General features: G+C 43.6%; 2 protein-coding genes across 6 annotated transcripts in view; both read left to right on the plus strand.

Annotated features, from left to right (window-relative positions):
• Positions 1 to 27,531, plus strand: part of Slc44a3 (solute carrier family 44 member 3) — a 110,623-nt gene that overhangs the window by 15,919 nt on the left and 67,173 nt on the right. For all 5 annotated transcript variants that reach the window (XM_045138787.1, XM_045138791.1, XM_045138788.1 and 2 more), the window contains exons 6-8: positions 19,773 to 19,933; positions 22,068 to 22,157; positions 23,843 to 23,967. In XM_045138787.1, coding sequence (XP_044994722.1) covers positions 19,773 to 19,933; positions 22,068 to 22,157; positions 23,843 to 23,967 — 376 coding nt within the window. The remainder of the gene's footprint in view (positions 1 to 19,772; positions 19,934 to 22,067; positions 22,158 to 23,842; positions 23,968 to 27,531) is intronic.
• LOC101610710 (60S ribosomal protein L10-like) lies at positions 17,847 to 18,503 on the plus strand. Its single transcript, XM_045138792.1, has one exon. It carries the CDS (start codon positions 17,874 to 17,876, stop codon positions 18,501 to 18,503), a length of 630 nt encoding a protein of 209 aa, XP_044994727.1. The 5' UTR covers positions 17,847 to 17,873.

Raw genomic sequence — 27,531 nt, forward strand, 5'->3', positions numbered from 1 at the left:
ACCTCATCCACTTCGCAAGCCAGTCCTTGCCCTTTCACTCTCAGCTGCAAATCAAGCCAATACTAACTTTTCCAGTGAAGACAAACTCTTGATTGTCCGTTCTTGGATGGAGTAAGGGGGACAAATACAGGCTGGAGGGCTCCATTTCCTTTTCCTACACAAGCAAGTGTTTGTTTAAGATGGAAATGATCATATTTATCAGAGGAGAGTAGTGCCAAGGTTTAAAAGCCAGAAAACATGAGAAGTGTGGCTAAAGGGCCAAAGCACATTTTTAAGATATTTCTTTTGACTGCACCAATTGTTTCTTTTGCCTCTGTCCATCCTGCGAGGTATAACATTCCCTTTTAGAGCAATGCTGACTGTCAAGTAAACATGTGTCCCTAAGGATAAGCTTTAAAGAGCAACAGAAACATAAGGCAGAAGGAAGATAGCAAGTTTGTCTTTTTTCCTTTGGATTTTGAGCATAATTCTGCATTTTGTGTCCCCTGTGCATGTAAAAATTTAAAGACTTGGGATTCTCCCCATGTCCTGCCAAGTAACTTGTAGTTCTCGTTGTCCAAAAAGACAGCCTTGCTTGACTCTGCGTCGTTTGCTTGGAAGAAATCCACCTACAGTCACATTACCGACCTAGACAGCTCTCTGGGTTACTTCTTCAATGCTGGATGGCTTGGCGAGTAAGGATAAAAGCAGAAATGAAGAAGAAACCTCAAGCTGTGGCCTAAAAGGACATCTCTGACCAAGCTGGTGACCTATTCAGTGAACAACTAGGGGACCCCCCAACATGGCCAACACAGGCTTACCCTGACTCAGCTAATGTGCTTTCCTCTGTCATCTTCAGGGCTTCTAGGAGTCATTCTTTAACAGCGAAGCACTTATAAATAGGGGACAAAACCATCATTGATAAAATTATCAGTGATGGAAATTTATATCTGGGGGAATAACAAATAAAATGGCACTAAATCTGTATATCCGATCTTCTTGTTCAGAAATACTAAGTGAAACTTCAGGAAACATTTGCATTTAAAGCATTTCCAGTTTATTGGTGTTATGAATATATTTGGTAGTAGAAAAGAAAAAGAAATTAGAAGTTTAAAATTGGAAGGCAGGAGGTAAAATTACTACTCTGTTCATGGTATGATTATAGACCTGGGAAACTAAGAGCATCAAATGAAAAGCTTCCATGAACAATAAAGGAACTCATTTAGCTGACATGAAACAAGATTAGTATGCTGAAACCTGCACATTCATATAGCTTTAAAAATGTTTCTTGGAAGAAGTGGTGGAAAGAATGCAAGAACCAAAGGAAGGGTACCACTCCCTACATACAACTGTCCGGACAGAATTTGGCCTTGATATCCAAGACCTTACTGTGCCTAGTTATACCCACACAAGATCCTCATAATAGGAGAAAAAGATGATGACATCAAATTAAAAGAGAGACTAATGGAGAGAGGGAGGGGATATGACGGAGAGCAGAGCTATGAAGGGGAAAATGGGGGGAAGGGAGGGAAATATCGTGGTTTGTTGTCTGTAAGTATAGAAGTTGTCAATATATATATCATTGTGTGTGTGTGTGTGTGTATATATATATATATATATATATATATATATACACATATATAATATTTCTTTTACTGCAGCAAGAAAAAAATGCACGCAAAAGACAACAAAATGTTTAGAAATCAATTTATCAAGAAATACTCAAGAGCATAGGAAGAAAACTTCAGTGTGACCTTAAAGGGCAATGAAAACTGGGACAAGTGGAAAGCCAAGCTGTGTTCTTGATAGTATGGTTCAACATTATCAAGATGCTATTTCTCCCTAAATTTATTAAATTATCATGATTGCAAAAAAAAAGTATCAGAGGGGATAGACCCAAATAGTTACAGAAATTTAGTCCATGATACAGCTTGCACCTCAAACCAATGGCAAACTGTGAACTACTCAACAGACAGAGCAACAATGTAGGCCACCAGTGCACTAAAGAATTTCACACATAAAATGGAACCAGGGAGTGTTAAGAGAAGCAGTGCAAGAATTCCTTGAGAGCCTGAAAGGAGGGAAGGCTTTAGCTGTTTGCTTGTATTTGAGATAAGGTCTCATGAGCCCAGGTTGCCTGCAAACTTGCTATGCAGCTAAGGATGACTTTGAACTTCTGATCCTCCTGTCTACCCAAGTGCTTGGGGTTATAGGTGTGTACTGCCATGTCTGCTTTATGCAGGGCTGAGGATCAAACCCAGGGCTTCATGTGAACTAGGCAAGCGCGCTACCAACTGAGCTGTATTACCAGCCCTGACTCCTACTAAAAACCCATAAGACAAGCCGCACGATGACTCCCACCTGTAATCTTAGCACTCAGAAGGCTGAGGCAGGAGGATTACCATGAATTTGAGCTCAGCTTGGGTGATAGAATGAGACTTTGTATCTTTAAAAAAAAAAGCACAAAATCTCATAAGTAAGAAAATTTAAAAATGCTAAGTTTATTATATAAGAATATTTCTTTATGACAAAGATATTAGAAGCAAAGTTAACAAGAAAATAGTTGCCTGCATAAGACCTTACTTTATTTTTATTTTATTTAATTTATTTATTTTTGGTTTTTGAGGTAAGGTCTCACTCTAGCTCAGGCTGACATGGAATTCACTCTGTATTCACAGGGTAGCCTAGAACTCACAGCGAGCCTCCTCTGCTTCCCAAGTGCTGGGATTAAAGGTGTGCGCCACCACAACCAGCCTTACTTTATTTTAAAAATATTTTTATTTATTTGTTTATTTCAGAGAGAGAGAGAGGAAGAGGAAGATCAAGAGAATGGGCACAAAGGGCCTCTAGCCATTGCAAACAAACTCCAGATGCATGGGCCACATGGGTACTGGGGAATTGAATTTGAGCCCTTAAGCTTCATATCTTAATTGCTAAACTATCTCTCCAGCCCAGACCTTACTTTCTTTAATTTATAAAAAGAAAAGAAAGAAAGAATTTATGAAAGGTCTTACAAATGAACTTTTAGAAGACCATGTCTCAGTGTAAAAATAGGATAACAGGGCTGGAGAGATGGCTTAGCAGTTAAGGTGCTTGCCTACCAAGCCTAAGGACCTATGTCCAACTCCCCAGATACCATGTAAGTCAGAACACAAGATAACACATGCACAAGTTTGCACATGTGTGCAAGGTGGCACATGCATCTGGAGTTTAATTGCAGTAGCTAGAGGTCCTGGCATGCCAGTTCTCTTTCTCTCTCTCTTAAAAATTGAGATAGTAAAATGAATGTATTAGACAAAAAGAACAATATCTATTTAAAAATATTAGTTGCTTGAGAGAAATAGAGAGAGAGAGAGAGAGAGACAAAGAGGCTGACAGAGAAAGAGAGAGAGAGTGTGTGTAGGTGTGACAGGGCATCTTGCCACCACAGATGAACTCCAGATGCATGCACCACTTTGTGCATCTAGCCTTATGTGGGTAATGGGAATCAAATCTGGGCTGTCAGACTTTGCAAGCAAATGCCTTTAACAGCTGAGCCATCTCTCCAGAAAAAAAAAGGAGCCAGGCGTGGTGGCGCATGCTTTTAATTACAGTGCTCAGGAGGCAGAGGTAGGAGGATTGCTGTGAGTTTGAGACTACAGAGTGATTTCCAGGGTGCTGGAGTGAGACCCTACCTCAAAAACACCAAAAAAAAAAAAAAAAAAAAAAACACTGAAAAGTCTGGGCCTTTCCCCCACCCCTTATGATAGGGAAGATTCCATCCATACTACCTGTTTGCACCTGGTAGACTGGGACCCTGTAAAGGCTTAATAATACTCTCCACTGGTCAGAGCTGTGGGAAGTGGCACTTCCATACCCTGTTGAGGCAGTGTACTTGAGAAGGTAGTTCATCACTGTCCATCAGTTATGAATGCTGATAGCTCTTAATCAAACAAATCTACTAGAAATTTCATCTACAGATGCAGTTGAGGCAGTATGAAATAGCTGTAGGAATATCCAGTACAATATTTGTAGTAGCAAAAAATCAAAAGGCCATCAAAACAGCACTGATTAAATGTTATAGTAAGTCATTTAATGTAACATTATTTAGAATTTTTTAAATTGGAAAAAAATCTAAGAATAGCTAAGAAATTTTCTCTGTCAGACATAAAGACATCTAACAAATCCAGTGTAACAGTTTCCTTCTCACTGCTGGGACAAAAGGCTTCAGCAAAAGTAGCTATGGAAGGAAAGGGTTTATTTTAGGTTTAGTTTCAAGGGGCAGTTGTCAGGTTGACAATGAAGATTCAACATAATTGAGCTGCATCAAAAGTAGGAATTTCTTGGTCTGAAGAGATTGCTGAGTGGTTAGGGTGCTTGCCTAAAATCCAAAGGATCCATGTAAGCAAGATGCACAAGGTGGAGCATGTGTCTGGAGTTGGTTTGCAGCAGTTGGAGGTACTGTCATGCCCATTCTCTATCTGCCACTCTCTCTCTCAAATAAATTTTAAAAATCTTTAAAAAATAGGAAATTTTCATCTAAGAAACCATAAAGAGCAGAAGAAAGCAACAAGCTGGGAAATATATGTAACTAATGGCTTAAATCTAGACTATATGAAAATTTCATGCTGAGAAGATGGCTCAATAAATAAAGCACTTACTGCTCAAGCCTGAATACCCAAGCTCAGGTCATCAGACTGCACATAAAACACGCAGGCTGAGGACGAAATGCGAGGCAGAGACGAGATAATTCCCTGGAAGCCTGCAGTTCAGCTAACCTGGGTGTATAGCAATAAACAGCAACAAGAACACATCCTGCCCAAAACAAGCTGGAAAGCGAGTACTGGCATACACATGTTGTCCTCTGACCTCCACACATACACCGTGACATGTCCTGCCTCACACACACTGTGACACATATGTCCCGCCTCACACACACTGTGACACACACGTCCCACCTCACACACACGCTGTGACATACACATGCCCCTCCCCACACACACCATGATGAGTTTCTTCCTTTGTCCCTGCCTGCTCATCTCGGAGGCGTCTCTAATTTGGCGGCCGTCTTTGATCTAAGCAGGGAGGTTGTCCCCATGAAGACAAGAGTGTGAGTCTGGAGTCTGTCAGCTCCAGAACCCCATTGTTATGAAAAGTGGAAGCATGTGCTGGGGTACAAGCAGACTTTGAGATGATCAGACAGGACAAAGTGAACCCGGGCATCCTTGCCAACCCCTGTCCAGACTGAGGGAATTGGAAGTAGACTCTGAAGGTCAAAACCACTATCCATTGCTACAGTGGCAATGTTATTGGATACATCAACAATGTCTTTATTTCAGGATTTCTGGTATTTTTCTGTGAAAATCCAGGAAGTAAATATGGCAGACTCTGAGTGTTGAATCTACTCAGCTCTTGATGTCGTAGTACAGAAACGTAGCCATCGGCCATTCGTGAACAGCTGTACGTACAGCATCTGAGTGAAAGAAGCTGGACACAGGCGCCCATCCCAGAATACCATTCCTGTAACAGTATGCATGGCCCACAGCCAAGGTGTGGTTGTAGAAACCAGACAGACCTGGGGGTGCAGCTCAGTGGATAGCGTCCTTGTCTAGTGTGCGTGAAACTGCGTTTGAGCCCCAACACCGTATAAAACCGGATGTGGTCATGCATGCCTGTAATCCCAGCACTCAGGAGGTAGAGGCAGGAAGATCAGAAGTTCAAGGTCATCCTCTGTTGCATAGCAGGTTTGAGGCCAGCTTGGGATACATGAGTCGATACAGGGTCTCATAAAATCAGATATGCAGCAATGGAAATGTCCATATCCTTTTCAGGCCCGGTGATGGCCTGTAATTGGAAAGTGGAGTCAGGAAGAGTCCACGTTTCCAAGCTCAAGGCCACCATAGGTTACATAGCAAGACCCTGCTAGGTAAAATGTCTCCCTTGGAGGATGGGAGAAAGGAGGAAGGTTAACCTCATGTCTTGAGAGGGCCGGTGTTAACACGCTGTATGTGTTCACTGAAGGTCTAATTGTATAAGGCCTAAGCACTTCACTGTCTCATGTAAATCTTACCTAGAAGAGTTAGTGTCTCAAACCTTTCACCCCAGCACTTGGGAGACTGAGGGAGGAAGATCACCATCAGTTCCAGGTCAGCATAGGCTGGAGTGAGTTTCTGCATCAAACAAGACTCTCCAAGTGAGAACTCTCCTATGTTGTAATAGGTACAGAGCCACGAGGTGTATTCAGTAGCAAAGGCAAGCTGTAGAGCTGCCGCATGAAGTGTGGGTCATATGTCCATGGCAGGAGACAGATAGATATGCACCCGTGTATATACATGCTTGTATAACTAGTGCCTCAAATAAATGGAACCTGTAGGATATAGTCAGAAAGAGCTCAATTATTTTTCCTGCCCCCCCTTTCTTTTCTTTCTTTTTTTTTTTTCTGATTTTTCAAGGTAGGGTCTCACTCTAGCCCAGGCTGACCTAGAATTCAGTATGTAGTCTCAGGTTGGCCTCGAACTCACGGAGATCCTCCTACCTCTGCCTCCTGAGTGCTGGGATTAAAGGCGTGTGCCACCATGCCCAGTTTTCTGTCTTTTTTTTTTTTTATGAGAGAAAGAATTGGCACTCCAGGGTCTCTAGCCACTGCAATCAAACTCCAGACACACATGCCACCGTGTGCGCGTATGTCACCTTGTGCATCTGGCTTATGTGGGTTCTGGGGAGTTGAACCCGGGTCCTTAGACTTCACAGGCAAGCTCCTTAACCTCTAAGCCATCTCTCTGGCCCCTTTCCTGTCGTTTTAAATTTTTTTTTCAGTGGAGCTAGTTTTTCTTGGGTTGTAGGAAGTAGCTGAGGCTTCTCTGGAGTCTGGTCTTCTGCTGGGGTCAGCATGTGGGGGGGCCCTGCTCCGTGCTGCCGAAGGCGCTGCGCAGCCATCTCCAACTTCCTTCTAGAAGCTCACGCTGCCGTGGTCCAGCGAGCAGCTGCCTCGGGCGCGGTCGGGGAAGCCAACCGCAGGGCTCACGTGTGGCCCCATCCAGACCTCGCGTCCACTGCGGCTGCTGACTTCCTCCCGGTAGCCACTGGCCAAAGCCTCTCCCCGGCCCCTGAGCTCCCCGAGTGTGGCCTGGAAGCGACCCCCTCTGACTTGGGACAGGAGTCTACCAACTTCTTCCCCTTGGGGTCACATGACAGTTCTCTGGAAAAAAGAAGGAAAAAGAAAACATTAGCATGGTTCTTCCAACGACTGAGCGCCTGTCTCCAGCTGAACAGGAGCGACCTGTACCGTGGGCAGGTGAAAGCAAATCAGCCGCGGCGTCAGGAGACCTCTCGGCAGACTGCAGTAGCCCCGTGACCCGTGTGCCACGGCCGCACCGGAGCGGGCAGGCAGGAAAGGAGCAGGAAAGGTACGTGAAAAGCGACCCCGAAGCCTCAACGCGAAGACCTGGACGCACACCGCGCGCTCCCGGCGCGCAGGGCCCACCCCGCGCCCACGTCTGCGCTGCTAAGCTCGGAGGAGGTAGATGGCAGTGATCCCTGATGCCATTTCCTTTGGCCAGAATGTAACAGAATGCTGAAGGAGCATGAGGAGAAGAAAGGTAGAGAAAGAAAGTGAGGAAGGAAGGTCAATATGAGTAACAAGTAACTAAATGCTTTTTTTTTAAATGGAAGAATCCAAAATAACATAATACTTCTGTCTACAAGAGTTGGAGCTGAAGTTCCCTCCCCTTAGAGTGGGCAATGCTTAACGACCCATTCCCCCAAAAAAGAGAGGATGAAAGGAAAAGTGGTAACGTTAACCAAGGCGTCAAGGTCACCTTCACGGTGATGTCGTGTCTCTAGTCAAGTCCCTTGGGATTCTAGGACAAGGGCACCCTATCTCTGTGGTGACACCTTCCCCTAAACCAATAATTGCACGAGAAAGTACAAAGGAAATTATACAAACGGAGGGACATTTGGCAAAAAACCTGCCTCTGAATCTTCAGAAATAGTAAGGTCATTTAAGCAAGGAAAAACCCAGAAACTGCTGCAGACCAAAGAGGAGACATGAAAACTAAATGCAATATAATGTCCTGAGTTAGATCCCAGGACAGAAAGAGGGCGTTGGTGGAAAATGGTGGCCCAGCTAAAGGCTGTGGTTTAGTTAATAGCATACTAGGAATGGGAATTGGGACCGAACCCTGAAGGTGCCGTGGCTGTGTAAAACGTGAACTAACCTGAGATCGCAAGTGGGGGGCACCCAACACTGACTCTCTGGTTTTTCCGTTACTCTAAAATTATTTCAAAATTAAAAGTTTATCTTTCAAAATATCCACCTAACCAATGCCCAGCCGTTTCATGCTCTTGATGTGGTGTTGGAGTTAAGAAAATTCTAACCCATTTTTGGCTCCTCATTTTTGGCAGGCTCTGCATAGTGGGGTCTGGCTTGTCGCTTTTTGGAGTATAATTTTTGTTATCTTTAAGCTCAGTTGCAGATTTCTGTTTGGACTTTCTATAACATTTAAGCATGGCTCTAGAACATTATGCAAGGAATCAAACGCTATGGTTTCCCACGAGGACATGTTCTCAGTGGCTCAGATACAAGGAGGGGCAGTTTCTAGGGCTCTGACACCCTGTAGAAGTAGAGCCATGTAAATGGTTCACACCTTCAGATCTTTGACTCTCTTCAATCACTGTTTAAGATTTGGCTACCTTTCTGTACCATTGTCACCCCCTAAGAAAAGGTCCTCCACATATTCTATGGACTTCAATGGAAGTTTGGGATGCCATCTTCATGGTGATAGGACCTTGATTGTATCTTAGTTCTCCTTTGTTTTGTCTTCATACGTTTCACAAAATTACTGGTGGCTGCCTAGGTTTCAGCAGCCAGTTAGATAAGCGTACTTATGTGGACAGGCTTTTTCCCCACCTTTTGGGGCACTTAGGGCAGGGAACAGGACACTGAAGTTTTGTGGTTTCATGATTCTTTAGAATATATATTCTTGGGTGTTTTTCTATTTCAGGGAGGGACTCAGGAAAGGTTGGTTTGCACACCTATCCGATGGGTCAGGTGTACACGCAGTGTTCATTTGTCAAGCGTGCACTCTGCTTATAGTTTTGCCCATCTTACTGAAGAAGAGAGCTGCCACTGTGACCACTGCAAATCCCCGTGGTCCAGTCCACACCCCTAACCACTCCTTATAGAAATGTGACTTTTGTGTTAGAGTCGACAATCTAGGAAGGACCAAGACATGAGAGTCCCATTAAAAAATGTGATGTAAGGGGCTTCCGGGTAAGATGGTAGCTTAGGAGCCACGCCAAGCCAGCCTAGGGAGGGATTTAAGCAAAACCCCAGCAAAATACTCTTCTTCTGAAAAGTGAAGGGGTATAGGTTATTCTTAGACACAGCGGAGAAGCCGGAGAGACCAAGACCCACCACAAAGGAGGAAAACCCTGTGATCCACGTGCCCGCCCGGGGCAGGCACGCCGGCACGCCAGGTGGCAGCAGCCGCAGCGCAGCAGAGCCCAAGCAACAGAGTTTTCAACTCCATCAGCATCCTCGCAAAGTTAAGAAACCTGAAGGAAAGACAGCCGAGAGCAACTAAAGAGCTACCGGAGGTGCAAGTCTGAACTCTCCCCTCCCCCACCATCAAAACCGCGAACCTCCAGCATTCAGCCCCCAGTGGCAGCGCAGCCAGCAGAGCAGGTCAGAGGTACAGCTGCCCAGCACAACTCGGAGGGATCGAGACGGGCACTCGGCATTGGTGACATCAGAAGCCACCCCAAAAGGTCACGAGGCTGACTGACAAAAATAATAATAATTAGGTACACAGTCCTGCAAGTGCTAATCTCTCTTTCCTTGTCAGGGCAGCTTATGGGGTATATATTCCTGATTGGCTTTAGCATTTTCAAATAACCTATATTTGGGCATTGAATTTTATTGCCTTTGGTGCTTTCATATATACAGGGCCTTTGTTTTTTGCTTCTGTCATTATTGGGGACAGGGTCTGATCCAGATCCAGATTGACCTGGAACCCAATTCAGAACAGAAGTCTCTACCTCCCAGATGACAAGATTAAGGGTGTAGAACAACACACACCCTTAGGGATTTTGGCTTTATATGACTATCTGTTTAATCCCCACAATTGCCTACTTTGTGCTGGTTTTTATTGATTGTGTATATTACTTGGTTGAAGTTTAGAATTTACCAGTAAATTATTCCACCCAGTCCAAGAACACTTGCTTAGCAAGCAAACTCAACACCTAGGATTACTTCTGTGGCTTGATTGGAGGACAACAGCTATACCTGGCACCTTGAAGTCATATCCTGAGGGTATATAGAGGTGGATTGCCATGTCTGAGAACACTGAAGATAAGTAGAAAACCCAAGCATCAAGTTAATTCAGGATGTTAAAGTCACTGCAATATAATACAAGAAACTCAAAGAATCAAGACAATATAGTCCTACCAAAACCCATAAATCCATCAGAAATGATCACCAGTGAGACTGTTAGATGAAATGCCTGACAAAAATTTCAAGGAAATGATGGTATCTATGCTCAAAGAAATCAGAGAAGAAATGAATGGAATCAAAGAAAAAACAAACTTCTGAAAGAGAACACAGGAAACCAGCTTATTGAAATAAAAAGTTCATTACAAGACATGAGTAAGGAAATAGAAATACTAAAGAAAAAGTAGACTGAAATCCTGGCTCTGAAGAATACAGTCTATGAAATAGAAAAAACTCTGTGGAAAGTCTCACCAGTAGATGGATGAAGGAGAGAACAGGATATCTAAACTAGAAGACCGGGTGGCAGTTCTAATACAATCCAACAAAGAGAAAGACAAGCTAATGGCAAGGTATGAATGGAAATTTCAAGATATCTGGGACACTATGAAAAGATCAAACATAAGAATTCAGGGTATAATAGAAGAAGAAGAATTTCAATCTAGAGGCATAGTAAGGTGTTTTCAACAAAATCCCAGAAGAAAACTTTTCTCAAATTGGGCAAGAAATGCCAATGCAGATACAAAAAGCTTTCAGAACACCATACAAATAAAATCTGGAAAGAACCTCTCCTCACCATGTTATAATTAAACTACAAAACACACAAACCAAGCCAGGCATGGTGGCACATGTCTTTAATCCCAGCACTCGAGAGGCAGAGGTAGGAGGATCACTGTGAGGTTGAGGTCACCCTAAGACTATATAGTGAGTTCCAGGTCAGCCTGGGCTAGAGTGAAACCCTACCTCAAAAAGACAAAAACAAAAACAAAGAAAATATATCGAAAGCAGTTAGAGAGAAGAAACAAGTCACCTTCAAAGGCAAGCCTATCAGAATAACTGCAGATTACTCAACATGAATTTTAAAAGCCAGAAGGGCTTGGAATGATGTATTCCAAGTTCTGAAAGATAACAACTGTCAACCAAGATTACTTTATTCTGCAACACTATCTATCCAAATTGATGGAGAAATAAGGACATTCTACAACAAAAACAGGCTAGCGGAATTTATGACAACTAAACCAGCTCTACAGAAAATACTTGAAGGAATTCTTAATGCCGAAGAGAAAGCAAAACACACACAGGAGGAAATAGGAAAGAATTAAACCACACTCAAATAACAGTTAAAACAAATGAGTAAAAGGAAAATAGAAGCCACTACAAAATAAGAAAAATGGCAAGAATAAATGCATTCCTTTCAATAATGACTCTTAATATCAGTGGCCTCAATACATCACACAAAAGACACAGGCTTGCGACTGGATTCAAAGGCAGGATCCTGCCATTTGTTGCTACCAGGAAACTCATCTCTCAATAAAAGATAGACACCACCTTAGGATGAAAGGATGGAAAATGGTATTTCAAGCAAATGGTCCTAGCAGAGGTTGCTATCCTAATATCTGACAGGATAGACTTCAAACCAACATTAGTGAGGAAAGATAAAGAAGGTCATTTTATGCTGATTAAAGGAACACTCCAGCAGGAGGACATTATAATCCTAAACATATATGCACCTAACATGGGGGCTCCCAGTTTCATCAAACACTATTAGACTTAAGGTCACAGATAACATCAAATGCAATTGTAGTGGGAGATTTGAATACCCCACTGTCTTCAATTGACAGGTCATCCTTGCAAAAAATGAACACAGAGACATCTGAATTAAATGATGTCATGGAACAAATGGACCTAACATATATCTACAGAACATTCCATCCAAGTGCTGCAGAATATACATTTTTCTCAGCGGCACATGGAACATTGTCTAAAATAGACCATATATTAGGACAAAAAAGCAAATCTCCACAATTATATGAAAATTGAAATAAGCCCTTATACTCTATCTGACCACAATGGGATTAAACTGCAACTCAGCAACAAGAAAAGCTACAAAGCATACAGAAATTCATGGAGACTAAACAGTACACTATTGAATGATCAGTGGATCATTGAAGAAATCAAAAAGGAAATCAATAAATTCATAGAATCAAATGATGATAATACAACATACCAAAACCTTTGGGACACAGTGAAGGCAGTTCTAAGAGAGAAATTTATAGCTCTAAGTGCCTATATTAAGAAATTAGAGAGTTTACAAATAAACAACTTAATGCTCTACCTTAAGGCCTTGGAAAAAGAAGAACAAGGCAAACCCAAAAGCAGTAGAGTAGAAGAAATCATAAAGATTAGGGTAGAAATTAATGAAATAGAAACAAACAAACAAAAAACCAACAATCCAAAGAATCAACAAAACAAAGAGTTGATTCTTTGAAAGGATAAACAAGATTGATAAAGCCTTAGCAACTATGTCCAGAAGAAAGAGAGAAGAGACAAAAATTAATAAAATTAGAGATGAAAAAGGAACCATTACAACAGATACCAAAGACAATTATAAGGACATACTTTAAGAACATATATGTCTCTAAGTTTTAAAATCTGAAAGAAATGGATGATTTCCTTGATTCATATGAACGACCAAAAGTAAATCAAGATGAGATAAAGCATTTAAATAGATCTAGAACAAGTACAGAGAGCCAAGCAGTTATAAAAAGTCTCCCAACTAAAAAAAAGCCCCGGTCAAAATGGATTCACTGTTGAATTTTACCAGAACTTCATGGAAGAACTAACACCAATGCCTCTCAAACTTCTCCGTAAAATAGAAAAGGAAGAAATTCTACCCAACTCCTTCTATGAAGCCAGCATCATCGTCATACCAAAAAAACAGGCAAAGACAAAACAAAAAAAGAAAATTATAGACCAACCTCCCTCATGAACATAGATGCAAAAATTCTGAACAAAATATTGGCAAACAGAATACAAGAATATATCACAAAGATTATTTACCCCGACCAAGTTGGCTTTATCCCAGCTGGGATGCAGGGATGCAAGAATGGTTCAACATATGTGAATCAATAAATGTAATATGTCATATAAATGGTCTGAAGGACAAAAATCACACGATCATCTCAATAGATGCCGAAAAGGTATTTGACAAAATCCAACATCCTTTCATGGTAAAAGTATTACAGAAACTGGGACTAGAAGGAGCATGTCTCAACATAATAAAAGCTATTTCTGCCAAACCTACAGCCATATTATTTATTTATAATTAGTTATTTTTTTATTTATTATTTATAATATTTAATGGTGAAAAACACAATGCTTTTCCACTAAATTCAAAACAAGGGTGTCCACTGTCCTCAAGTTTATTTGATATAGTACTGGAAGTCTTGGCTATAGCAATAACGCAAGAGACACTCATAAAAGGAATACAAATTGGAAAGGAAGAAATTAACATCACTATTTGCAGATGATATGATTCTATACATAAAAGACCCTCAAAACTCTACCAGCAAACTGTTAGAGCTGATAAACACTTTTTAGCAACATAGCAGGATACAAAATAAATACACAGAAATCAGTAGCTTTCCTGTATGCTAACAATAAGCATGTGGAGAATGAAATCAGGGAATCTTTCACATTCACAATTGCCTCAAAAAATGAATAAATAAATAAATAAAGTACCTTGGAATAAACTTAACTAAGGAAGTGAAGGATCTCTACAATGAAAACTTTAAAACACTCAAGTGAAAAATTGCAGAACACACAAGGAAATGGAAAGATATCCCATGTTCTTGGATTGGAAGAATCAATATTGTGAAAATGTCAATCTTACCAAAAGCAACATACACATTTAATGCAATCCCCATTAAAATTCCAATGGCGTTCTTCACAGGAATGGAAAACAAATCCAAAATTTGTGAAGTACAAAAACCTCGAATAGCCAAAACAATTTTGAGCAACAAAAATAAGGCTAGTGGTATCACCATACCCAATTTTAAGCTATATTACAAAACCATAGTAAGAAAAATAGCATGGTATTGGCACAAAGACAGACATGTAGATCAATGGAATGGAGTACCCAGATGTTAATCCAGGCAGCTACAGCCATCTGATTTTTGACAAAAATGCCAAAATTATTCCTTGGAGAAAAGACTGCCTCTTCAACAAGTGGTGCTGGGAAAACTGGAAATCTATATGTAGAAAGAGGAAAATAGATCCTTGTCTTTCCCCATGCACAAGAATCAAATCCAAGTGGATCAGGGACCTTAATATCAGACCTGAAACTCTGAAATTGCTAGAGGAAAAGATAGGGGAAACCCTTCAACATATTGCCACAGGTAATGACTTTCTGAATATAACCCCAATTGCTCAGAAAATAAAGCCACTAATCAACTACTGGGATCTCATGAAATTACAAAGCTTTTGTACAGCAAAGGACACTGTGAATAGAGCAAAGAGACAACCTACAGAATGGGAGAAAATCTTTGCCAGATACACATCTGACAGAAGATTAATATCCAGAATATACAAAGAACTCAAAAAACAGAACAATAAGAAATCAAATAACCCAATCAAAAAATGGGCTATGTAACTAAATAGAGAGTTCTCACTAGAAGAAATACAGATGGCATATAAACATCTAAAAAAATGTTCTAAATCCTTAGCCATCAGGGAAATGCAAATTAAAATTACCTTGAGAGTCCATTTCTCTCCTGTCAGAATGGCTACTATCAAGAAAATAAATGACAATAAATGTTGGCAAGACACTGTTGGTGGGAATGTAATCTGTTATAGCCATTGTGGAAATCAGTGTGGAGGTTCTTGAGACAGCTAAAAATAGATTTGCCATATGATCCAGCTACAGCACTCCTCTGCATATGACTCTAATGACTCTTCTCACTGTCTTAGAGATACTTGCACAACCATGTTTATTGTTGCTCTATTCACAATACTAGAAAATGGAACCAGCCTAGATGTCCATCCACAGATGAATGGATAATAAAGATGTGGTACATCTACACAATGGAGTTCTATTCAGCAGTAATGAAATTATGAAATTTGCAGGGAAATGGATGTATCTGGAAAGGATAATACTAAGTGAGGTAACCCAGGACCAGAAAGCCAAACATCACATGCTCTCTCTTATATGTGGATTCTAGCTACAAATGTATAGACTTCTGTGTGATCTGGAACCAATAATCAGTAGCAGAGGCCCATAAGCTAGAAAAAGGGAGGGAGGGAGGGAGGGAGGAAAGAAATTTAGGGGATGGTATTGTATAGATGTAAGTAGAAGAACAGATTACAGGGAGGGAAAAGGCCTAAGCGAGGTCAGGGGAAGAGATTGTATAAAAGAAAGATGGGTGGAGGGTCGATCAAAATTCAAGATATTCTGAATAAGACATATGAATATCTACTTTTTAAAATAATGGCACATCCAGAATCCATAGATTGTTACTAGAAAAATTTCAGTGTCTGGGATGGGATACTTCCCAGTGAGTCATTGGCCAGGGAGGTCTATGTTGCCTCCAAAACATTACAGGCTATTGCCAAGGCCCTTGGTTCCCCATGAGAATGAGATGGTAAGACCCTATTGCTGAAGACATCACATGCCTGAGTGGCAAAGTCACTGAGAAATCAAGGTGGTGATTAGAAGAAAACCTTCTTCCTGTAGCCCAGCATACTGAAATCTGGGAAACACTGCACTGCATGCAGTCTTATGGAAGACAGAAGTCATCAGTGGTGAAAACAGTGGACACTGGAAACCTCAAGTTTGGCCAGACAGGCCAAATGTCTGAATGAGTGCAATAGTGGCTTGTCTGCTCTGGGGGAAACCAACTACTCTCTAATTGGACTGACGACCCACTCTATGTGAGGGAATATGTGCCTGGTACTGAAAACCTAATCGAAAGCCTATGTCAGGAGAGGTCATGATCCTTAGGGGTATAAAGCCTGTTCATGTCTGGATAAATGCATATATTACTCTCACCAAATTGTCCTGAAATCACTACACTTAATGTTCATACTCATATATTAATGTTACTTTCACTTCTAGTTAGAGAAGCTTCTCTTTCCAGATGGCGATGCCCACTGGGATGGCCCAAAAGGCAACATAGTGCTGAGCAGAAGGGATGGAAGAGTGTCCAGAACTGAAACATCTCACACCCTCAAAGGCTTAGGATCCATTGCGGAAGAGGTGGCAGAAAAAATGTAAGAGCCAAAGGAAGGGTACAACTCCCTACATACAACTGTCAGGACAGAATTTGGCCTCGATATCCAAGACCTCGCAAAGCCTAGCAATACCCACACAAGACCCTCAAAATAGGAGAAAAAGATGGTGGCATCAAATTAAAAGAGAGACTAATGGAGAGTGGGAGGGGATATGGCAGAGATCAGAGGTATGAAGGAGAAAGTAGGGGAGGGGAGAAGAGGGGAGGGGAGGGAAATACCATGGTTAGTTGTCTGTAAGTATAGAAGTTGTCAATAAAAATATTTTTTTAAAATGTTATGTAATGGTGGGTGTGGTGGCTCATGTCTTTAATCCTAGCACCTGGGAGGCCCAGGTAGGAGGATCACCAAGAGTTAGAGGCCAGCCTGAGACTTCATAATGAATTCCAGGTCAGTGTGGGCTAGAGTGAGACCCTACCTTGAAAAATCAATGTGAGGAAGAGTTGAAGAGATGGCTTAGCAGTTAAGGCACTTGCCTGTGAAGCCTTCATACCCATATTTGACTCTACAGATCTCACATACGGCAGATGCACAAGGTGGTGCATACATCTGCAGTTTGATTGCAGTGGCTGGAGGCCCTGGTATGCCAATTCTCTCTCTCTCTGTCTCTTCTCTCTTTCTCTCTATCTCACTCTCACAAAAATAAAATAAAATAAAATAATTGTAATGTAACTGGGCTTGGTGCCTACATGCCTTTAATCACAGAACTCAGGAGGCTGAGGCAGGAAGATTGCTGTAAGTTCAAGGTCAGCCTGAAACTACAAAGTGAATTCCAGGTCAACCTGGGCTAGAGTGAGACCCTACCTTGAAAAATAAATAAATAAATAAATAAGTGATGTATAGATAAACTACAGGGTGCTATTCAGCCTTAAACAAAAACTACTACCATTTGCAACAACACAGATGAATCCAAAGAACATTTTGTTAAGTATAATCAGCCAGACACAAAAGGGTGGTTACATGTAATCTAAAAGTATTAAATTCCTGGAAACAGAATACAATGCTGGCTACTTGCTGAGGGCAGAAGGTAGAGAAAATTGGAAATATTGAGAAATCAGTATAAGCTTAAGTTATATATGATGAATAAGTTATATGAATTCAACATATAGTATGCTGGGTCAGTGGTCTCATCATTAAAAAAAAAAAGAATGAAACCAGGCATGGTGGTGCACGCCTTTAATCCCAGCACTTGGGAGGCAGAGGTAGGAGGATCACTGTGAGTTCGAGGCCATCCTGAGACTACATAGTGAATTCCAGGTCAGCCTGAGCCAGAGTGAGATCCTACCTTGAAAAACAAACAAACAAACAAAAAGATATCAAAGCTCTTTTCCTCCTGCGCGCCACCAAAGGTCTTAGCGTCATCATGGGCCGCCGCCCCGCCCGGTGCTACCGGTATTGTAAGAACAAGCCGTACCCAAAGTCTCGCTTCTGCCGAGGTGTCCCTGATGCCAAGATCCGCATCTTTGACTTGGGGCAGAAGAAGGCAAAAGTGGATGAATTCCCACTTTGTGGCCACATGGTGTCAGATGAATATGAGCAGCTCTCCTCTGAAGCCCTGGAAGCTGCCCGTATTTGTGCCAACAAATACATGGTAAAAAGTTGCTGCAAAGATGGCTTTCATATTCGCGTGCGACTCCACCCTTTCCATGTCATCCGCATCAACAAGATGTTGTCCTGTGCTGGGGCTGACAGGCTCCAGACAGGTATGTGGGATGCTTTTGGGAAGCCTCAGGGCACAGTGGCCAGGGTTCATATTGGCCAGGTCATCATGTCCATCCGCACCAAGCTGCAGAACAAAGAGCATGTGACTGAGGCCCTGCGCAGAGCCAAGTTCAAGTTTCCTGGCCGCCAAAAGATCCACATCTCAAAGAAGTGGGGCTTCACCAAGTTCAATGCAGATGACTTTGAAGATATGATAGTTGAGAAGCGGCTCATCCCTGATGGCTATGGGGTCAAGTACATCCTCAATTGTGGTCCCCTGGACAAGTGGTGAGCTCAGCCCTCATGAGCTTCCAGTGCTCAACCTTACCAATCATGTTCACTCAATAAATCTCACAATACTAAAAAAAAAAAAAAAAAAAAAAAAAGATATCAAAGCTAGAGAGATGGCTTTGTGGTTAAGGTGCTTGCCTGTGAAGCCTAAGAACCCAGGTTCCATTCTCCAATACCCATGTAAGCCAGATGCACATGGTGGTGAATGTGTCTGGAGTTCATTTGCAGTGGCTGGAGGCCCTGTTATGTCCACTCTCTCCCTCTCTATCTGTTTCTCAAATAAATAAATAAAAATGAAATATTTTTAAATAAATAATGATAACCATATGAGGTGATGGATACATCAATGAGGTCGTGTCTAGTAATCATTTCACAATATATAGTTATATCAAATCATCACAATGGATGTCTTAAGTATGTATAATTTTTATTTTTAAGTGGTGATCCTCATTGTGGAAGGGGGGAATAGAAAGAATGTAAAAGCCAGGGCTGGGAAGGTGGCTTAGCAGCTAAAGACACTCATTTACAAAGTCTGATGGCCTGGGTTCAATTCCTTAGTACTCAGACACTCAAAGAGGCAGATGTGTTTGGAGTTCATTTGCAGAGGCAGAAGGCCCTGGCATACCCATACTCACTCTCTCTCTCTTTTAAACAAATGAGAAAAAAAAAAAAAAAAAGATGTAAGAAAGGATGAGGAAGAGTGCTCAGAGATTCTATCTTCCAGACATGAGTTGCTGTTGGATTCACGACCTCACAGCAGCTGTCATTACCTGCACAATATTGGGCCATTCGCATTCTGTCATGTGTGATGAAGAAGGGAATAAAACAGACATCACAATAGAAGAGGGTCTGGTTAGGAAGAAGGGACCCAATGGGGAGTTGGGAAAGAGGACAAAAATAAAAGTAATTATCAATGAAAGTTAAAACATTAGTGTTCCTTGACCTGCACCTGTAAGTGGTAGAGCACTTTTTAGCAAGCAGAAGAGCCCTGGGTTCAATTCCAACAGTCTCTAGGGGAAAAAAAAATTGGTTTTCCTCAAGTTTAGCTTTTTGGCTCCTGTGGGTTCCCATAATTAGTTTCTCATCCCGAGCATCATGTAATCACTGTACAGCAGGGTTGCCAGGCTTCCCAAGGTAAGTTTTGCAAGTAGGTTGTTAAAGTCCTTTTTCCTATACGTTTTGTTGTTGTTGTTGTTTTGAATTTTAAACAACTATTTTTTGAAGATAAATAATTAAACATTTTCACCATCAGTCTGTCTTTTCTTTTCAGCAAGTCTTTTCCTTTGTTTAACCGGTGCATTCCTCAGACACCTGAGTGCTATTCCCTTTTTGCATCTGTCTTGATCAATGATGCTGACACCCTCCATCGCATTCTGAGTGGAATAATGTCTGGAAGAGACACCATCCTTGGCTTGTGTATCCTCGCATTAGGTAATTTCCAGTTAATTTCATCTTTGAAACTGTGCATGGAATGCCACATTTTCTAGTCCTTGAACAAGTGGTGTAATGGGAATTGGCTTCTTTGACTTACAAATGAAGTTTCATGTTCACCTTCTTTATAGACATGTTCAGTGTTTCAGGTTCAAGTGTGGACAAGAGGCAGGAAGACCAGCTGGCTTTCTGCTTAATGTATTGATGTTTTCTAATCTTGTGTCCTCAACTCTAAGAGACTTAAGAGACAGGCAGATAAAGCAGGCTGCCAGCTTGCACCTTGGCCATGAAATATACAACAACCAAGGGCTCCAGCACCGTGTCTGCTGGCCAGCATGCCTCTACCTGTCAGTCGCCCAGATCTGAAGGCCACTGGGTGAATAAGGGAAGAAGTGGCCTCCTGGCTCCTTGGGCATTTTGAAAACCAGATACCCACTCATGACTCTGGCTCCCCATATTCCATGTTTCAGCATACTGAGTCTGTTAGGAGCCACCTTTCTCTTTCAATAGGTAATGAACTCCATTGGCTTGGGCATAGTTGTAGCTTGTCACTTGTCACCAGGCCTTTCCAGCAACAGTCTCTTAACCTCTGAATTGAAAGGAACTCTTTGTTTGGTCATTAACATTTATCTCAGTTTTTAAAAATTATTATTAGGTGCTTGGGGAAACCTAACTAGTCACCATTACATAATTCCCAGACTTCTTACGGTTTAAGAATGATCCAAATAGGAGGCTGTGGCTCCAACTACTAATGTGGTAACCACAGATTTGAAAACAAAAACCAGGTTGGTCCTGGTAATCATATATGGTGACCTAATGTATATAACTGGACACTTGTTAGATTCATGTTATTAACAGCCACCACTTACTCATCATGTGTCAGGCATATGGCTTATTATCAACTCACTGACATGTCGTCAGCATTTTATTCCTCTTTCAGGGGAAGAAGGGGAGACTTCCAGAGGTTAAAATCCCTTTGTTTTAGCTACTACACTGAAAAATATACATGCATTCCTGATTTTTTTTTTTTTTTAGGGAAAAGAGTGTTTGTAGAGTCACTGAAATATTTAGAAAATTATAACCCTGAAAACCCAAATATTTGAAAATGAAATGCAATATTTTACATACACAGTTTTCTTTTAAAGGTATATTCTTTTAAACTTAACAAGAGTATCTAAGAACATTTAAAGTTAAAACTTTATATGATCCAGTACAAAGAAAAACAACTTAAATTTGGCAAAATTTTAAACAGTTCATTTAAGGAAAAAGAATCTTGGGGTATTGGGAATAACAACTTTTACTTACTTTTTTATAACTATTTAAACTCAAGAAGAATGCCAGCATTTTCATAGACTTGGTAGCCTCTACAATTGTGTTATCTGCCCCAGAGGCTGCTTGGCCTCTCTCTTATCCTGTTCATCTGGGGTTTGCTGATGTACCGAAATACTTGCATGGTGAACACAACCATCAATCCTCAATTTTCTTCGTCACCTTTGCCCTCCCTCACCTGTGTCCTCTCCCTCACCTGTGCTCTCTCTCTAAACTATGCCCTCTGTCTCACCTTTGCCCTTTCCCACACCTTCGCCCTCTGCCTCACCTTCGCCATTTCCCTCACCTGTGCCCTCTCCCTCACCTGTGTCCTCTACTTCACCTGTGCCCTCTCCCTCACCTGCGCCCTCTCCCTCACCTTCACCTTCTCCCTCACCTGTGCCCTCTCCCTCACCTTCACCTTCTCCCTCACCTGTGCCTTCTCCCTCACCTGTGCCCTCTCCCTCACCTGTGCCCTCTCCCTCACCTTCACCTTCTCCCTCACCTGTGCCTTCTCCCTCACCTGTGCCCTCTCCCTCACCTGTGCCCTCTCCCTCACCTGTGCCCTCTCCCTCACCTGTGCCCTCTCCCTCACCTTCACCCTCTCCCTCACCTGTGCCTTCTCCCTCACCTGCGCCCTCTCCCTCACCTTTGTCCTCTCCCTCACCTGTGCCTTCTCCCTCACCTGTGCCCTCTCCTTCACCTTTGCCCTCTCCCTCACCTGTGCTCTCTCCCTCACCTTTGTCCTTTCCCTCACCTCTACCCTCATCCTCACCTCTGCCCTCTCCCTCATTGTTGGGCTTCATGTGTTTTGCTTACCTTGCAGCGTTTTCTGTGGCCATGATGTTCACGTTCCGATTCATCTCCACTCTTCTGGTTCATATTGTCATTTCATTGGTTGTTCTGGGATTGCTGTGTAAGTATTTCCACTTGATTAATTTCTCTTATAAGTAAATAAAAGTATTTACACTAAGAATTTAAATGTTTGTATGTTTTTAGCTAAATGGAGTTGTAAAGAGTATGTATTCCAGCTTCATCATTTTATATGTAGGGTTTTTATTTTAATTTCTTTTTATTTTATATAATCAATTAATTAATTCCTTTTGTTGTTGTTTGTCAAGGTAAGGTCTGTCTCTAGTCCAGGTTGACCTGGAGTTCACTATGTAGTCTCAGGGTGGCCTCAAACTCACAGTGTTCCTCCTACCTCTGCCTCCTGAGTGCTGGGATTAAAGGTGTGCACCAGCACACCTGACTTAATTTTTATTTTTGTAGTGCTAGGGCTGCCCATGCTAGGCCAGCACTCTGCCCCTGGGCTACATCCCCAGTCAAATGTTACGAGTACCAGGAGCACGTACTAGCAGGCTTGTCTCTGGGGTTGCCCAGGGCTATAGAATCAAGGATAGGCCGGGCACTAACTACCATTTTTATGAGACATAAGCAACCATCATAGTCCTCTGGGGGCCTGTAGTCACTCCATGTGCTTATGGCAGGAAGCCAGAAGCAGAGTAAAGCTGCTTACCACGTGGCCCCCAGGAAGCAGAGAGCCAGGATCCCTATAGACCCTGCAAGGACACATCCTCAGTCACCCAATTCAAGTTTCCAGCACTCCCCAGTGAGTGCCTCCAGCTGGAGATCTAACCTTCCACATGTGAACTCTTGGGAGCCATTTCAGATCCAAACCATAACATAAACCTGGACAGGCTCTATGACTTGTGAGGGATGTGTCATCTGTCTCCCGAGTTACAGTTGCTAGACACCTGTTACCTCCCTAGAGCTATGGTGGAGATGGCTTAAGATAATGAGTGTGTGTGTGTGTGTGTGTGTGTGTGTGTGTGTGTGTGTCTGTGTGTACATGTTTGGGTATGTGTAGCTGCACATGTGTGTACAGTTGCATGTGCACTTGTGTACATGTGCATGTGGAGAGACAAGAAGAAAGGTTTATGTGTAGTTTCTTAGGAACATTCTCCACCTCCTTTGAGACAGAGTCACTGACCAGAAGCTCAACAGTGGGGTTATTATCAGCAAGTGGCCGGGAGCATCCTGCCCCTGCCTCTCCAGCACTGGGATTACACGTGTGCACTCATATCCACGCCCAGTATAAGGAGGTGTTTTTGCATAAATGTTAAGTATATGCAGTGTCAGGATATCCTTGGAATGGGTCTCTGATCAGCATGACGCCCGTGGGCCGTGTAAATTGCCGGGCTTTGCAGGTAAGAAGCTAATATTCACACGCCCTTGGGAGCCGCCACCATGTGCAGGTGTGGGAGAATCATTTACACTTGGATTTCACACCTGGGTGTTCCTCCATGATCCTGTTGGCACTGTGTCCTTCCTGATCACACTCAACCCAACCTGTGTTCTGAGTTGGTCAGAGACCAGCAGCTGCCCCAGGACTGTTGGGCCCTCTACAGGCGGACCTAGCTCTGCCCAGCTCACCCAGAGGGAAGTGGTGGCTGCAAAGCCCCCGGGATTTGGGACACGCTGTCTGAGCACGGCCACTGGGTTGGCCAGCCGTGGCTGGACTTCCGCGTCGGGGATCTGCATGTGGATGGATGGATGTCAGGACAGAAGTGCTGAGCCTGGTGCCATTTGACTTTCTAGTTGTCTGCGGCGTCTTGTGGTGGCTGTACTATGACTATGCCCACGACCTCGGCATAGAGTTGGACACGGAAAGGGAAAACATGAAGTGTGTGCTGGCCTTTGCTGTTGTCTCCACAGTCGTCACGGTAAGAAGTGCCCTTCTGGGAGCTGGTTGAGGGCCAGCCGCAGCTCTGAAATCCAGATCGCTGAATTCTGTCCCCAACAACTAGCAGTTGATTCCTTCTCACCTCAGAATGTGCCCTTCTTTGAATCGGAGGCGCCCAAATAGGAGTAAATCAGAATGTTCCAAAGGTAAAGGAGAAGGTCTGGATCCCTTCAAGATCACTTTCCCTCCTAGAGGAGACTGGTCTGTTTTCCTTACTGTTATGTATCCTGAAAGGCTCTAAGGAAGGAGAGGAGTCTGCAAGGAAGAGAGAGGACAGGTTCATTGGTCCCATTTCCTGTCTGAGGAGAGACACCCTTCCAACCAATGGATGTCCAGTCCTCCTGTGGACCTGACCCACTGACCTTGAGCACGCAGAGCCCTTTCTCGCCAGCCTGCTCTCACTGGGTTCATTACTCTTTTTCAGAGAATCTGCTGTCTCCTCGGTGAACTCTAGTTGAAAACAGCAGGGCTCAGACCAGTGAAGCAGTCCATAGTTATTGGAGGATGGTGGTTCACAACCAAAAGATGGTTCATGTCACACCCCAGGTGGTTTGCAAGTGCTAGAATCACTATACCCTGGGGAGGTTCTGGAACGGATTTGGGGTACCATGGTCAAGCGTTCACAAGTGGCTAACTCATTGTTCTCCATGGGAGTGGCACCCCCCAACTTCCCCAGCCCATCTTCAGCAGGTAGCTCTCTTTCTCTCCAGCTCAGTTCTGTCTGCTCACATCATTACTTGCGACAGCCTCACACTTTCCTCCTTGCCACAGTGAGGTTTCCAGTGTGTTCTTCATGTAAAGGGTGCCGGGAAGCAGGTGATGGTAAGTTAGTCTTGCTCAGGGACAGGAAACTGCTCACAGCCAAGCGGGGATGGACGTAGGAGCTCCCTAAAGCCGGGCCTGGGTCTCTGGAGCACAGAACTGGTTCGTTGACTCCTTTCACTGGGCCCCTTGGTTTTCACACACTGAAATATTAGCAGTTGCTGGGTTGCCAGGGTGGGGGTGGGGATCCCATCTTCCCCCAGCGTGAGCTGAAGAAAAGGGAAGGTCGTGGCAGTGGAGAAGGCTGTCCTCTCGTTTCTGTGAGGACTGCTCTGTGGCTGGTTCTTTTCGGGCCAGAGCTCACGCATCTCAGGTGCCATTTGTTGGGCATGAACTCCTCCCTGGTGTGTGTCGCTAGAGGAGCTAGTCTAACTCTCGCCCTCACGAGAGCCCCAGATCCCTTGTCACCATCACCATTTCTATTCAGCAACGAGGCTAGCCAGACACAAAACACGCCATGCCTCATGACAGCATGACCTACCCGTGACGTGCCATGTCTCCACATGGGGTGCAGGGGAAAGGCAGTCCCAGACCTGCACCCAGGCTGTACTGTCTGCTCTGTGACCTGGGAGAAATGACTTGGTTTCTCAGGCCTGGATCTCTCATCAGTGAAGGGCGACTGCCACCAAACGGCTGCCAATGGGGACGTAGACTTCTCTCCTCCCTGAAAAGCACACCCGCCGTCGACGCGCAGCACCAGCGACAGCCAATGTCTGCACTGTTCAGGAGAGCTGCCTCCGGGAAAGCCAGGCTGACTGTGGAGCAAAAGGGTGGTCTTGTTCAGAAAAGCACCTCTTATCCCGCCTCATAACTCGATAGCCAGCCCAATTTCTGCTCCCAGGGACTCCTGAATCGGGAGTCAGAGAAAGCAACCAAGCTCTGCCGTTGCGGCAGCAGCACTCCTGGGCGCAGCGCGAGTCTCCAAGCGACTGCATGACTATACAACAGTGGTCCCCTCTTCTCACACCCTGCCTCTTGGGGGAGAGAAGGAAAGGATGGAGGTTAACATTAACAGATAAGGACTAAAGATGACTGTCCTCCCTTAATCCTTTCCCTTCTTGTGCACCTTAGAGCTTTGTAGTCTCCCCCCCACCGCCATTGCGCCACCCAGTAGTGACCCAGAGACCTCACTTAGGGAATGGGCCCGGGCCCCAGAAAGACCATTGTCTACTTCCAGGACCTCCTGAATTCCTGTCTCCGGGGTTCCCTGCAGTTAACTTACAAATAAACTTGCACACCTTGTTCTGACAAGGCAGGCAGGGACCAACTAGTTTCAGATTAACACTTAGAGCAATGAAGAAATGCTGTCTTCAGGGCAACAGCCTAGGAGAGTTGGCAGAAGCTCAGCTTCTTCAAGCCTTAAGCCAAAGAGAGTGAAGTCACATCTTGGCCCCTTCGGGATGGGACAGCGCTACCTGCCAAGCCCAGCCACTGCCCTCTGTGTTGTTAGAGCCCACTCGTCCCTTCTAGTGAACATGCTTTCAGAGCACTCAAGTATGAGGACATTATGTGCATGTATGTAATTCAAGTTGTACCACACACACATTAGTTACACACATACCTTAATATTCCACATAGAGCCAGAAGCTAAATTAATTTCCTAAAGATTCTGTCATCTGCTTCCTTAACATTTTAAGTAATAAATGCACAGAACCACCCCTCTTCTTTGTTGACTGAGTCAGGCATTAAGAACACAGAGCTCTTTGCAGCAGAGTGGTCTCCTCTGTGAACCTGGCTTGTCCATGGGATCGAGGCGGGCACTGGCCTGAGATCCTGGAGGTCTTTCTGCAGCTTATCTTCTGGCTACCTCTGCACTTACCTGACGTCCGTGAGAGCAGGAATGGTTCGGTCCCGTCGGAAGAGAAATGGCATCTTGGGCAAGGAAGCAGCACCTATGGGGTCCCACGGGCAGGAGAGCCGCTTGCAGAAGGCGCCCTGGGAAAGTCTGAGGTGCAGCTCTGTCTGTCAGAAAAGTTCTGGTCTGTGGTGATGAGTTTGATCTTTTAAAAATATTTTTAATTTTTAATTTTTGAGAGACAGGGAGAGAGAGAAAGAGAAAGAAAGAGGCGGGGCGGGGGGAGCAAGAGAGAGAGAGGGAGGGAAAGAATGGACATGTCAGTGTCTTTCAGCCACTACAAATAAGTGCCAAGATGCATGTGCCCTCTTGTGTGCATTTGTGACATTGCACACTTGCATCACTGCATCTGGCTGCATGGGACCTGGAAATTAGAACATGCATTCTGAGGCTTCCCTGGCAAGCACCTTAACCACTAAGCTATCTCTCCAGCCTGATATTTTTTATTGTTATTTATTTGAAGGAGAGAAAGAGGCAGATAGAATGGGCACACCAGGACCTCTAGCCACTGCAAATGAACTCCATATGCATAAGCCACTTTGTGCATCTGGCTTACATGGGTCCTGGGGAATCAAACCTGAGTCCTTTGCCTTCACAGGCAAGCACCTTAACCACTAAGCCATCTCTCCAGCCCAGGTGCAGGAGGCACTGGGGATCCGTGGATGGATTTCCACAGGAAGAATGGCATCCTGGGCTTAACCCTTTATAAAGGTCACTTTAGCTATGGGGTGGGGGAGGGACTGAGGTGGGGGTGGAGATGGGCATCCAATATCAAGAGGGAGAGGAAGTTACTGGGGTCCAGATGAGAGAGGATGAGACAAGTTGTGGCAAGCACGTGGGAAAGGAGAGAAGAGGGCGGCTTGAGAG

Source organism: Jaculus jaculus, chromosome 19 (genome assembly GCF_020740685.1).
Source record: "Jaculus jaculus isolate mJacJac1 chromosome 19, mJacJac1.mat.Y.cur, whole genome shotgun sequence".
Lineage (NCBI taxonomy): Eukaryota > Metazoa > Chordata > Mammalia > Rodentia > Dipodidae > Jaculus > Jaculus jaculus.

What these genes read in the sequence shown, in the direction of transcription:
- LOC101610710 (XM_045138792.1), top strand. Translation starts at nt 17,874, where the DNA reads ATGGGCCGCCGCCCCGCCCGGTGCTACCGGTATTGTAAGAACAAGCCG.